Here is a 15,193-nt window from a genome sequence, read left to right as displayed (position 1 = left end):
TTCAAAGATATCAATCTACTAAAAACAGAAGTTAAAACCAGGAATGGTTTTAAAAATAACATCAAGCTTATAGTTACCTTCTTTGTTTAATTAACGACAAGAGAAGTACAGCAAAAGCAGACTACAGAAATCCACACATTACCAAAGGAGAAAAAGTACACTATTTACAGAATAGTTTGAAGCAAGTTTTCTTTCAGTTATGAATATAAATGTCCTGTATTCTACCATAATCTACACAGATGTGGCATTTCATAATGGTTAGCCATCACTTCCTTACTCCAGCTTTCCTCACGTCACATGTAAAGCAACAGTAAGAAAAACTGTAGCTTTTTCAGAGTGATAATCAGAAATGAAGTGTTTCACTAAATGTCTCAAGAAAGTAAAAAGAATATTGAAAAAGTTTTTTCAGACTCCAGACTCATAAGGTTAAATAAGTGGAACATGACTTTCTTAGTTTCTTATATCTTACCAACTGACCTTGGAAACTTGCACACAAAATATAATGGATATTTTATTTACTTGTGTTGTCATTTATCATTGAATGTTTATAATAGCGGGGTATACTGTAGGCACTCAATAAACATTTCCAAATAAATATATGGATAAAGGCTAATCTAATAACTTAATAATACATGCAAAATTGCTGAAATAGATTATGGTGTTAGGTGACTACAAACATATCACAGGCTTCAAAGAAAGCCATGCATTTTTAAGGACAGACTCAGAACAGTGAGCAAATCCTAATGGTCCCCAACATGTACAAAAAAATACATACAGAAAGTTGTCCTGGCAAGACTTGTGGGGCATCTTTTAGAGCTCCAGGACTTGTTGGAGAAATAACAGAAATGGAAGGTCTTTCCATCTTCTGAGATTCAAAGGAACTTGAACCTAAAATGAGAAAAAATAAAAATAATTTGTAGTAACATTTATAATATATGTGTAGGAATATTTTTTATAAAATGTTAAATGCATCTGTTATTTGTATAAAACCATAATTCAATACCATCAATAACAGTAGAACATACTTCCAACTGGATAGTCACAGAAAATTATCATACTGTCTTCTTTGGTTAATTGCCTATTTTAAAAGTATTTGTAATGATATAATCAAATATTATATTTATTTGCTTCAATTTATATTGGTTTTCTACATTTCTGGAGGGTATCTGTACAGTTTAGATTCTTGCATAAATTCACATATGGGTAAAGGCTTCAGGCTTTACTGATAAGAAAGATGGTACCTGTTATTTTAATTATCTTGGCCAAAGAATCATCTATTATGAACTGTCCTTGCTGAAAGTAAAATGAATGCACATATAATATATGAGCCAAATCTAAGCCTAGAATTCACCACTTTTAAAATAAGATTTACCATCTATCAGTTTTGATCTTGAAATGTATCTTCTGTATGTTTGAGAATGCTGTCTCCAGTGACTCACCACAAGTGACCCACTTCACCTTTGTGTAGAGGAGGCTGGCTGTCCACTTAGCTACTCGGTGAAGCTTTCCTCCCCTCTTTTTTAAATGAGAGGTCTCTCTTCTCAGATCACTCTTAAAGTATACCTTGACACGATCCACAGTATAGAATGTCTATAGAATGCTATTACCCCAGCAAGTATAACCTTAAACCCACAGTCATTGAAAACTTAGCTTTACTGATAAAACATTCATGGAGCATTGCCGGAGGGTATGTCATCCACATATTTTTTTTCTAAATACACACAAATTAAGTCTAAATTAAGCCATGTAGCATCACTGTGTGCCCTACAAAGACTTTAAGAAAGAGTTCTATAAAATTCTTTGTTATTACGCTTCTTTTATCAAGGATCCTTAGGATAATTTTTTCTTGGGTCTTAGTACAAGAACAGTATTGCTTCTAATAATCAGTCTGCTTTTAGTATTATATCAGTTTCATTTTTAAATAGTATTGACACTATAAATTATGTAATTGGTCCCATTTCCTTCTGTGTATTCGTTATCAGAAACTTCAAAACCAAATATGGGTTCATCTAGCAGGTATGCATGTTGGTAGGCATTTGATATACCTACCTAATCTTCAGCTCCTTGTTTATCCCTACCATATATTTTCTACCTCCTTGTAACAACGATCACTTGGATCACTTGTTTTCCTCTTAAATCACCTTGTATTTTGTATTTTGTATTTCCATAAGATGGGGTCCATAATAACACTTGGTCATCAAGTCCAAGGTATTGAATTTAATACCAATCCATTGCAAAGTAAATATCTATCACTTCCACATTCTCACTGAAAATTTCATTACCAGTCTAGACTTTACTGCACACATTGGCGTCTTCTATCACGTGGAGTGTCTTTAAAGGCTATGTAGATAATTCAACCCTTTAGCCTCACTGTCCCTTGACTCCCTTATATCCATTGAACTTTACCTCTACTGCACCTACTTACTTCCACAATCATACCTGACACTGTTACGCTGTTTTTAAATTATCTGTTAGCATGTATATTTCCTTCACTAGAAGCCTAGCTCATGAGACTGAGCTAATTACCAATCAGACTGAATAATCCAGTGTAACAATAAATATTTACGTACAGCAAATAGAACTAGTACTGTTATATTAACTGAGCTTTGTGAGGGTTCTGACTATTTTGATGCAGAAGGTATACTGCCAGTAAAGATTTTTGTGTAACCATCACAAAAAAAAAGGTGGGGGGGAGGTAAAAAAAAAAAAAAAAAGGAAAATCTTAAAATAGAACTTTGGGTTTCCAATGATTGTCATAGTTGTCAACTTCTGATATCATTAGAGATAACCTTAGTATAGTAATACCAATTCATTTATATCAAATAATTAAAGCAAATGATAAATCTTTATTCTTTAATTTCATCCTATATATATCATAATAACAAATAAATCTTAAACTCACTGGACTCCAGTGGAGGATGGGAGCTCTCAGGGATCCGTGGAATATCACTAAAAGAAATTAGGGTATGGTGAAAATCCCATTAGCTAAGTTACCCTCCCTGAGGCAATCACAGCCACATGTATTTCAGTGGTGTGAACAATCCTTTTGGGTCTTTACAGGTGTGGAAATGGACAGGAGTTACTATTAAGGCAATTACTAATATGCATGATTGTCAAACACCACACACACACACACACAAACTGCAATAAAAATAAGTTTTTATATATTTAACAGCAAAACACTTCAACATGACAACAATCAGACTAATATTGTGGCTAAAACTACCACAATATTTTTACTACCAAAACAGTAGGTTTTGGAAATAAAAAATGTTAAAGGTAATATTTTATTTCAATTCTAGAAAATCAAAATGACACATTTTACTAATCAGTAATATGCTTTACAAACACATCTGAAAGAGTTTACTGAATGAAAGGGATGAAAACATTTCTTGATAATAAAATAATATGGTGAATATCATGGGCAAAGTTAATAAAATGAAAAGGATGAATTGCTTCGGAAAATAAAAATGGTTCAAGCTTGCAACAAAAAAGCTAAAATATTTTATATATGTGAATATATAATTCATATACACATATATAACCCTATATAGAGATTTGTATCTCTATACTGAAGTTAGCTAAATATATGGCCATTTACTGTATGATTAGAAAGTGACTTGTGAGAACACCCACTCCTGTCACACTCACAAATTACTCTGAATAAATGTTTAATTATAACCTCAGCTTAATCCATTATCCACTGTGACCTTAAGAACCCTGGACCAGCTTGTTTTGGGAAGTATACTGCATAGAACTACTTTACCTCTGGTTTTTCAAAGATAGTTTAGTATCAATTTAAGGAGATTAACAATATGTAAGTATTAACATGACATATTAAAGCAGACTGGAGTTAGTACCAACAGAATTATTAGAATAATGTTAGAATATTATTTAAGCATTTCTAACCACTTACCTGTGACCTAACTTCACTTTGATTTTGATTTTTCTTTGGACTATTGTGTGTGTGTCGGCAGGGGTAGAGGGGAGGGACAGAAACAAAAACAGTTTTCTCTGATTATTTTCTGGACTCATTTTCACTTTTTGTGCAAAGTAATTTTCATAACCACCTATAGTTTATACTTCTTACAAAGATAATACATCCTGTGTTATGTATTTTATAAATACATTTTATACGTATTTTTATAACTAGTAATTTGTATAATGTAAGTATTTCGTATGATAATTAAGAGACTAATTTGCAATACTTAAGACAACAACTATTTGAAGAAACCAACTATTTCTCTTCTGCTACCGTTTTCTAAATTTATCTAGGCAAATAAAAGTAAATTTTTAAAAAGAAACGTAGAAGCAATAAATTTTTAGATAGTACAACTTCTCTGAAAACCAGCCTCAAAGTCAATTATGAAAATTAGAATTTGGAATCCTAAAACCAGGTACAAGCTTAGGATTTGTATGTGTCTGAAAGATTGTGGAGAAGTTGTAAAAAAATTTTAAAGTGATTTTGAATCAAAATATAATAATGTTAATTGCTTCAGTAATATTTTCAGGAATAAATTTCCACATTTACAAACATGTCTTCTTAATTAGTTCTACAAGAAAGGTGACAGAATAGTTCTAATACCAATTGTAAGTATAAATGCCAAGAATGTTATATTTGGTAGGCTAGCAAAAATGGTTCTTACCTCAAGATGGCAGATATTTCTTAGACCATGTATGATTCGCAGAATTACTATGCGACTAAACTGTGAATAAATTTTGGTTTCTGCTTTAAATTATAGAACTACATTAAACATAATTATTAAATATAGCTAGAATTATTCTTCTAGGATTCTAATAATTTCTCTATTAAGTGGAAAGTTGATGCCAGATTTGATTTTTAAGTATAATCTTTGCATTCCATATTTCCTACAATTTAGGGTTTGGCTATGCAAATTATGACTTTTTAAATTATTTACATACAAAGGTAACAATCATGAAAATGTTATTCCAGTCCACTTTAATTGTCTGTTAGTTTTTTTAAAAGTTAGCATAAATCAATATTTTAGCTGATTACTTTTAAACTACTACATATCTGAAAGTATTTGGCAATGTGTACAATACTTGATTTTAAATTATTTTTTGAAACTTTTGATTCATTTTCCAATTTACTTACCTCTTTTCCAGCCTCATATTAACCTGAGCACTAGAAGACATGTCATGTAAAACTAGCATAAATTATAAAGTGTTGCTATTTAAAAAAATTTTGCATGGAAATGTACAATACTTTTGCAAATGTCTTCAATGTTTACTCTTAATAATCACCACTTAAAATTATTTATAATCTTGCTTTTATTTTAGAGTTTATATATATTAATATTATTCTTTGACATACGTGATCATCTGTTTTCAGTCCTTTGAAAAATAGGATAATTATATTTTCTTCTATGTTTTGCATTGACATATATGCATGAAGACAACAAAAATTAAAGGCTATTACTTTTTCAACATAAGTCCTGAATTAATGGCTCTGTAATATTTTAGACAATGGGGAAAAAAAGAGGGATTTATTTCCAAAAATATATTCAAACATTAAGGCAACTATCAGGAGATATTTCAATATGTCTTCCAAAAAAATTACAGATTGGCAAAAAGAATATTCTGGACTTTTGGGTTAGCCAGGAAATCTAACAATGTGGGGGACCCTACACACAGATTAAAAAAAAATTCCCATTGGCTATAGAGAATTAAATTATGCTAAAAACTGAAGTTTAAAAAATATTATACCAATTATTATGACCAATTTTTTAAAAAGTTAAAATATTTCACACTCGCTTGATTTTAAACAAAACTTGGCACTACCCATGGGTAAAAATATAGAAAAAAATACTCTCTTCTTAGTAAAATAATAAAAAGTTCATGTAGACATGAAACAATTACTGTTTTAAATGTCATAAGAAGATAAGTTGTTAGTGACTCCCTTTAAGGAAATACTACTAAGTTAAATTACTAAAAATAGGTCTGCCATTAAAACAAAATATTTTTAGTTTATATTTCACTTCTGAAAATATATAACAATATTTTTTGATACTACAGTTGTTAAATTGTGGAGCTTCTAAAATGTAGTGAAGAAAATTCAGTATTCAAGTTTAAAATATTAAGAAATTTAAAAAATATAAAGTGTATGCCCATAATTGAAGAAAAACTATCCATGTTATTAACATGTACTGTATGAATGTATAAACTTCTTTTTAAAACCCTGCTAATACATGTAATTTACTAAACTTAAGAAGTAAGTTTTTTTAGCCTTACCCAATAGGCCTTGAAACAATAATTTCAACTTGAGGTTCTGATTTTGATTCTAAAATAATGTTGTAAACTTCTTCATTTGTAGCTCCCGGCAGGGGTTTACCATTCCATTCTAGAACTTCATCCCCTTGAATTTAAAAAAAAGGGTATTTTTTTACCTTATATATTCTGTTTATTTTTCTTATCTTTTCTCTTTTTTTAACAAAGAAATGCAAAACATATACAAATAGTTTGTCTAGGCTCTGCTCTCAAAAGCAAATTGACTGACATATAATGTCAGCTAAATGGTTCTTCTAAACACTTTTTTCTTTTCTTTCTTTTTTTTCTTTTTCTTTCCCCCATAGAATATTACTGGTCACAGGAAACAGTACAATACAAAGCTATCTTTATCTTTTGAAATATACCAGAAATAATATAAAAAATAATCTCATGCTATGGGATGGAATTAGCACAGCCTATTTGGAAACATTAAAAAATAATAATTAGCAGCATGTCCTCCATATAATAAATGCAGGCAGCTCTATATGTGAAAGATTCTTATTTAACTCTGGATAAAGTCCTTTATTTTTGGTTGAAATAGCAATTAACATTTATTAGCATGAATTTTCCAATTATAAGTCATGCTTCATTGTCTTCACCAGACGCACAACAGAATAAAAATGCATGAAAGGATTTGAATTCATACCCACAGGGCAACGCAGGTAGCTATGGAAAAGTTACAAAGCAAGCAGATGTAAAACTGTTGCATGACAGTTAACCCACTTCCAGATGTTCATAACACACACATTCTATACATAATATATATATTGAGCATTAAAGTAAAATTAGAAAATATTTTTAAAATATTTGAAAATAATAAAAAATTAATACAATACTCATTCATTTGTTAAATACTCTAAGAATCCAGGAGAATAATATAACATTAAAATAAATGAGCTAATAATTTATTGTTGATATTTTAACTAGGGATTTTACCATAGATCATTTGGGAAAAACTGTTTATTTTCATGAATATTTAGAGCAGTTTTAGATCCCAAATGTTTCTCTCCTTCAATTCACAACAGCAGACTCAGTTGAAATACCCCAATCTCAACGGTACTTTAAGGTGTCTTAATTTAATTGTTTCTGCTCATCTTATTCTCAGTACCTGTAATGATTTAGTAGCTAATATATGAATTGATAGATCAATATAATTTATATATATATAAATATATATACATATAATGAAAGATATATGTCATATATATATGAAAGATAACTGTAAACATGAGATGTTTCAGTTTGTAGGTATATATATATATATATAGGCAAGAGAACTATAAACATTAGATGTTTTGTTTGTTTTTTTAAAGTAGAAAAAATTTTTTTGCTAGGACTATTTTAAAATATTTTTTCCCAAATGTTTGCTTACTCAAAAATGAAAACTAAATATTTGAAAAGCATATAATGCTGCTTTGGTTTGGTAAAAGAGTATGGTTAACATTAATAGTTAAGGGACTTATAATTGTTTGACCTGAGAAGTTACACAGCAAGGTGTTTTACACAGGCAATGAATACACGTCAGTGTTAAAAAAAGAAATAAAATATAATTACAAATTTAAAATATATTCAGTCTTTTAAATTTGTTTGACCAAGTAAAAAAATAAAGTTTACATCATGTGAATATTGTATGTTTATGTGTATGTGTGTATGTATGTGTGTATGAAAAAAATACTTTCCGAAACAATATTTACCCTGATATCTGCAATTCTATCATGTTCCATTTCATTTTTTTTAATTGATGGATGTAAACCATTAAAGCGACTATACAGTAATGAGTTGCAGTCAACATTTTCAAAAGCACTGAATTATAAAAATTCTCCCCTTTATAGACAGCAATCGGAAGCATAACTGTTAATATCTTATTAACTTAATATATGTATTTATTTACAAATCAAAATATCTTAAACTAGAAGGTGGTGTTTTTAACAATATTTATTTTTATACAGATAATCTCTTCAGGCAGAGATGCAGATTATGATGATGCAAATAAAAGAGATTTCCTCTGTCATTGGTGGGGGAGACATACAGGAATTAATATCTTTACTAAAATGTTATACACAATGATAGGAGTTCATCTGAGGAAGAGAAAGAGAGCCAGGTAGTGCTAGGGAGATAGTAATTAGGTATTGTCCCAGGTGAGATATTAGGAAACACTTCACAATTAAGGCAACTTTAGATGAGATTTGAAGGATGGAAAGGACTTCAACAGGTAGAGCACAAGAGCAAAAAAGCAACCAGATAAACAAGAGGCATGGACCAGGTCTAATAGGTGGATAGCTTACCAGGGACCTATAGGCACACTGCCATGGCTAACAGGTAAAGTGGATGGTAATAGAAGTGGCTGGAATGGTTAGTAGAGGACAGAACTACAGAGCTTTGACTTAAGCAGATGATGACTGGAGACTGTGAAGACTTTTAATAAGGAGCACATCAGTGTCAACCTTGTTTTTGATAATTAAACCAAGTAGTGGTATAGTACATGGATTTAAGGGGAGGAAACAGTACAGAAAGCTATGGCAAGATTAAAGCAAGACTGCAAATGCTGAACAAAGTTCACGTTAATAAAAAAGCACAGCACTGTACAGCCAGTGATGGTTATATGCAAGTAGAAGGAAGACTGTTCCTAAATTATAATGTAAATCAAACAGAATATATGATCTAATTTATTAAAAGACTTCTTTCAAATGCATCAATTGCTTTCAGTGAAAACTCCACTTCTTTGTTTTACAGCTATCTAAGCTGAGCTTTTAACATTTTACATTTAAGTTTCTCAGGCTCTAGGCACATAAGGGTGTTAAAAAAATGAAATTAATCACTAAGGGATATTTTATATAGAAAAACCCCTTCACTGACTTTATTAAGTAATCCTCTATTAAAATACAAATACAAAATCAAAAGCCATTATGTTTATAATCTGATCTGCAAATTCAGATTTCTGTAGTTACACTAGAGCATTACATTAACTCAAGGAATTCTTATACTTTCTAAAAAAGAGATTCATAAACTTTCTAAGGCATGTTTCTCAGTCTTTAAACAAGCAAAGGCTCAGTTTATTGACATAGTCACACCTGATTGAGTTATTTTCTTATTAAATCATAACTAGTCCTTGATAAAAAAAAAAACAAAAACAGCGTACTGTACCTCTACACATCTTCAAAGCTGTATAAATTGCAGATGAAGAAAAACCTCTCATTTGGATTTTCTCCCTATACAACACCTGCATAGGAAGTCTCTATTAAAGAAAAAACCTAAATGATTTTGAACTGATATCCTGGTAATCAACTACAACAAAAATATCTTTAACGGTTATAGAACACTTTTCTCAAGGTCTCAGTAATTACAATGTTAAGGTATAAAAACTGAAAACAGCCTAGAAATGTTCTCTTTCTATGTGCTACGGTTATTAATCCTCAATTCTGTAGTTCAGCTTTCTCTGTTTTCTTTGTAATTGTCTTTCAAATGCATAGGCAGACACTCCAACCAAAAGATTTCTACAAAACCATGAAGTAAACTGGGAAAAATACATTAATATGATTTTAACTAAAATGAAGGGTAAACAAAAAAAAACAGATTTTAAAGTGTGTTGCTACTGAATATGGTACATGTGAATATATTAAATGATTTTATCATATTACGTTAAGATTACAGAGCAACATAATGTAAGTTTCCAAATACCAAGAAGTAGCACATCTGCATGAGTATAATATACATGTCACAATAAAATTAACAAATATTTTATTATGTAATCTGTGTAGGAAATGTGGTTATGGTTGTATTTTACTAAAAACACTGCTAGTGGTAAGTGTTTTGGGACCACTATGGAAAACTTTAGTAATTATAATAGTTTAAAATATAAAAAATTAATTAGTGATATTATTTTTTCTACAAGGCTAAATTGTTTTGGTTTTTGTAGCAAAATTATAAAGTCATCTACAAAAATTTGTAATCCTGCAGCATTTTGAATCTATTTACTTTTACATGAATAATAAAAGATTCCTAATCTTACTCTCTCCAAACTGCCATTGATGCATAGTTACCTATAATTGCAGTAAATACCCATGCCAGGGGAAAAAATCTTCACCCATGCACTAAAATTAGTTATTTATTTAATTGACTTATTTGTAACTTACCCCACATTGAAAACCACCAACTCATGCAAAAAGTACACATTGTTTAAATGTTAAAAAGAAACTTTACCTGCTCGTAAGTGTCCAACTACATCTGCAAGGCTACCCTTCTTTACTTTGGTGATGAAGGCACCAAGGCGTCCTAAGTCAGTCATTTTTCCTCCAACAACCTGAATAGTAATAAATTTATAAGTTCCCAAGATTCATATTAAAATATAAGTTTATTACTTTTAGGAATTAATCCTACAGTCTTTTACAATGTATTTAGGATTGAGTGTAGGCACATTAATAAAGTGAAACATATTTTTGATTAAAGGAGTGGCAGTATACTTTTAAAAAGAAAACATCTCATTATATTTTAGATGATCATGTGTCCCAAGAAAGTTCATGTCCTGATTACTTATACTGACCTAACAACACAACGGCACCAAAAGTAGTGTTTATCCTTAGAAGACAAGTGTGAGGTCTTTCCTACTTACAGAAGTGTGTGACACAGTTTACATTAGGGTTCATTTTTCTTTATCCTCCAAGTTCATGCCTCCTGTTAGAATTAAAGTTCTATATACACATCATGCCCCATTGTCACATCAGATCTTTATCCCTTCTGTATACCTTTAAGTAGGATATAGGTCTAAGACATAAAGACTATGGATTCAAACCAAGAATAGGCCACTTCTGGGAAGCAATTTACCATGGCACAATGAGTAATAGCCTAAGTTTATCTCTGCTACTGACCATCTGAATGACTTCACCTGAAATACATATTCTAATCTAACTCCTAAAGTCTGGGTTATATTACTGAATACTTAACACTTTCACCTGGTTTTTCCACTGTAACTAAAACTAAATACATCAGAAAGTTCCTAAGTTTAATTTCTCCCAAGGCAGGCACCAAGTGTGTATACATAAAGGTGCAACACATGTTCTCAAAGGCTGAGGCTGATCCACCATACTTTGGGATATGCCCATTAGTGGAGGCGATCAGAATTATTTCATAGCAAGAGAAATAAATGTTAATAATGAATAAGGTGATACTAGTAAGTGCATTAACTGAAGAAAAGTTTTAGTTGGATTAATAGTCAATGGTTTTGAAGAGGCCAAATTATCACACGACTATAATATAATATCTTAGCAAATAATTTTAAAGCCCATCTTTGTTTCTCTAAGTTTCTGAAAGCAAATAAAACTATGTGATTTAGCACATATACACATACACACACAAATAAGACAAAATGTGCATATATATTTTTCCTATAATAAAATATAATCTTTTGCAATTTGTTAGTTTTTCTTTATATCTGTTGGATGTCAGTTAATATTTTTAAAAGACACATTTTACTCTTTTGATATTACAATAAAGTCTATTGTACTTAGGAAACAATTTCTTTAATGATGTTTTATGTTGTTTGTCAAGAGAAAATAAAATTATGCAGTCCACATAATCTAACTTTACTACCATCCATTAAAACCTTCTTAATGTAAAAATCATCCTTGAACTTCATACTGAGATAAAAATTCTTTATTTTCCTATATTTCATGGCAGTTTCCTAACACATTTGTAAGCCATATTATAAAATGATTTTGAAATATTAATCCAGATAAAAATACTGTATCTGTCATAAGACATCAATATACGAAGAACGTTCACTAGGTGAACTGTATTTTGGAGAAGAGAGGAAGATATTTAAAAATCACTGTCAGAAATTTTGTTGAAGTCAGCCTGTACTGTAATCCACCCTTAAGAAACATTTTAAACCAGCATACTTACTTTCAGACCCAGTAATGCACCTGATTCTTTGGGCATGGTTGTTCTCTTGTTCAGAATAACACGTCCAATTAATCGGTCCCCCTCTTTAGATGGTTGCCACGTTACAGGATGCTATCAAAACATGGATAAAGTTTAAAAAAAAGCTAAGTGGTTTTCTTTCCTGTAGACACATAATTATTGGTTGTAGCAAGATGTGATTTCCTCAGTTAAAGGCACTCTAGAGGAAATTCTTTATTTTGGTGGGTTCTCAACTTACAACAATTTGCATTTGTAAACGCAGCTACATTTTATTTGCAGTAGCCTCTTAAACTAAACAGTTCTAAGAGTGGTTAGCAACTAAGTAAATCTCTAAAAAATTGTTCTGAAATGATTAAATTGAATTAAACTTAAAACATATCTGCTTATAGAAAGAAAACCTATTCTATATTTTGAGTTGTTAATGTTGATATCATTAACCAAATAATATCTCATTTATATATAGTCATCATTTAATAATTGCTTCTTACTTAATTTAAAATTTGTTATAGAGGCACATTGATAGCTCAGTCGCTTAAGGGACTCACTCTTGATTTTGGTCATGATCTCATGAACCCTGAGACTGAGCCCCACTTTCAGCTCTGTGTTGACAGAGTGGGGGTGGGAGGGCTGCTTGAGATTCTCTCTTGGCCTCTTCCCTGCTTGTGCATGCTCACCCATGCACTCTCTCTCTCAAAAATAAACTTTTTTTTAAAAAAAATAAAATTTGTTATAATTATTCAGTGATTTTTTTTCCCTTCTAGACTGTACTACTTTAAATGAAATGAATATTTTCTTTCTTAAAATGTATAATGGAGGGTGCCTGGGTGGCTCAATCAGTTAAGCATCTGACTCTTGATGTGGCTCAGGTCATGATCTCATGGTTTGTGGGACTGAGCCCTGGGCCGGGCTCTTTGCTGACAGCAAGGAGCTTGTTTGGGATTCTCTCTTTCCCTCTCTGCCTCTCCCTTGCTCGCTCATGCAAGTTCTCTCTCTCTCTCTCTCTCAAAATAAATAAATAAAATGTTTTAAAAAATGTATAACGAAACAGAGTAAGACTGCTATCATCACATGTCAAATATAGATAGGACAATGAACAGTACACATCATCCCTAAGCTCCAACTTTCATTTCCCAGAAAGCTTACCGAACTAATAGGTGATGTTTCCCGGCTATGCCACGTGGCAGGATCCAACCAGTAATAATCCAAGTCACCTGCACCATGGGGGAGGGGGGGGATGAAAAGTGCAATGCTTTAAAGTGGAGAATGCATCATTTTAAGTATGACTTCTTCGGTCTATAAAGTAAAGGGTTATGAACATCATAATCTTGACTGTGTACATACCAGAATGATACACCCCTGTATTGCAAAGGCTGTGACCTGAATCATTGGAATGAATGTTACAAATGCACTTCATACTATAGACTACCTTTATTCTCATAAATCAGCCTAGAAACACACATAAAAAGCACTGAAAGAACTGGGTTAACTCACTCCACCTTCCCTCAAAAGACTATCCATGCCAAGGCACAGCCTGCCATCTAGTGATGCTGAAAAAGTTTTATTCAATGAACTGAAATAAGTATGAAAACTTAGTGTCTCTCTTTCTACTCTTCTGAACTATATCATGTTATTTCAAAATTAGCTTCTGGTCTCTATCGTCTTCCCTCATTAGCTGACACTAGGACACACATTTTAGCACACAGCGCTGAATAAATTATCAAGAATAACTTTTAGCAAGAGTACAACACAACCAACAGAAAATCCAATTGTACTAAAGCCATCAAAAAGACTTTAAAAAACTTCACAAATCCTAATTTTGTAAGCATGAATTTATGAACCTTTAATTTTGATTTTTTTGGCTTAAAAATATAATATTAAAACACCTGAGAAAAAAGGAAAAAAATAACAGAAATCAGTATTTGCATAGGAAAAAAAGGAATGGGTGAATGTGAGAATAAATTATCTCTTACATTTTAAATATTAGATTAAATCAATGAAATTTTTCTCCTGATGTATCTTTAAAGAGAAAAAAATTAAGAAAGTGAGTAAAGCACACTAACTAATAGTGATATATCTAGCTGAGTGTTGCGAAAATATGTTTTTCTGGTATCTGTGAAGATCACAAGCAAAGAACTGTATGTAGATGACAGGCATGGCAGATACAGTCACTATAAAAGAAATGTGATAGAAAATGTAAAAATGTTTAAAATCTGCAGGCATAAAAAAACCTATACACCTAAGTTTCTTAGTAGTTGCTTCCCTTTTCTTTTAAAATAGTATCTTAGAGGGGAGCCTGGGTGACTTAGTTGGTTGAGTGTCCGACTTCAGCTCGGGTCATGATCTCGCATTTTGTGGGTTCCGGCCCAGTGTCAGGCTCTGCTTCAGATTCTGTTTCTCCCTCTCTCTCTCTCACTCAAAAATAAATAAAACATTAAAAAATAATAAAATTAATAAATAATATCTTAGAAAGGCTGAAGGACTTTGTTATATATACAACAAATACTAAAATGTTCTTCAAATGTGTCATATACATAACAGTATATTTTGTGAAGGGTTGAATATTAGAAACTGCATTAACAGAAACTATATTGTTAAAATTCACTACACACAGAGTCCAAATCCCTTTCAAAATCACATACTTTAAAATGTGTACATGGCTTGGTGTCAATGATTATCTTCTTCTGAACCACCTCAATTAATTAAATACAAGGAAATTGTAAACAGGGTTTTTATCCCTCTTTTATTTGTACTGTTTGTAAACTTCAAAAGTTTTTTTATTAATTTTTTTCTTTGAATATAACTGACACACAATGTTACATTAGTTTTAGGTGTACAACATAGGGATTCAACATGTCTATACCTTATGCTGTGCTCACCACAAGTGTCGCTGCCATCTGTCACCATACAATGCTATTACAATACCACTGACTATACTCCCTGTACTTATTCCCATGACTGACTCATTCCATAACTGGAAGCTTGAATCTCT

The 15,193-nt window shown here is 31.3% G+C and overlaps 1 protein-coding gene across 50 annotated transcripts in view; it reads right to left on the bottom strand.

Moving 5' to 3' along the window:
* The window catches only part of RIMS1 (regulating synaptic membrane exocytosis 1), a 489,665-nt gene that overhangs the window by 164,441 nt on the left and 310,031 nt on the right, over nucleotides 1-15,193 (bottom strand). For all 50 annotated transcript variants that reach the window (XM_045498708.1, XM_045498709.1, XM_045498707.1 and 47 more), the window contains 6 exons: nucleotides 13,348-13,415; nucleotides 12,187-12,297; nucleotides 10,489-10,588; nucleotides 6,253-6,376; nucleotides 2,903-2,949; nucleotides 776-888 (listed from right to left, as the gene is read on the bottom strand). In XM_045498708.1, coding sequence (XP_045354664.1) covers nucleotides 776-888; nucleotides 2,903-2,949; nucleotides 6,253-6,376; nucleotides 10,489-10,588; nucleotides 12,187-12,297; nucleotides 13,348-13,415 — 563 coding nt within the window. The remainder of the gene's footprint in view (nucleotides 1-775; nucleotides 889-2,902; nucleotides 2,950-6,252; nucleotides 6,377-10,488; nucleotides 10,589-12,186; nucleotides 12,298-13,347; nucleotides 13,416-15,193) is intronic.

The sequence above is a fragment of the Leopardus geoffroyi genome, chromosome B2 (genome assembly GCF_018350155.1).
Source record: "Leopardus geoffroyi isolate Oge1 chromosome B2, O.geoffroyi_Oge1_pat1.0, whole genome shotgun sequence".
Lineage (NCBI taxonomy): Eukaryota > Metazoa > Chordata > Mammalia > Carnivora > Felidae > Leopardus > Leopardus geoffroyi.
Note: the sequence above shows the minus strand (reverse complement) of the source record. Positions and strands in the feature narration are given on the sequence as shown.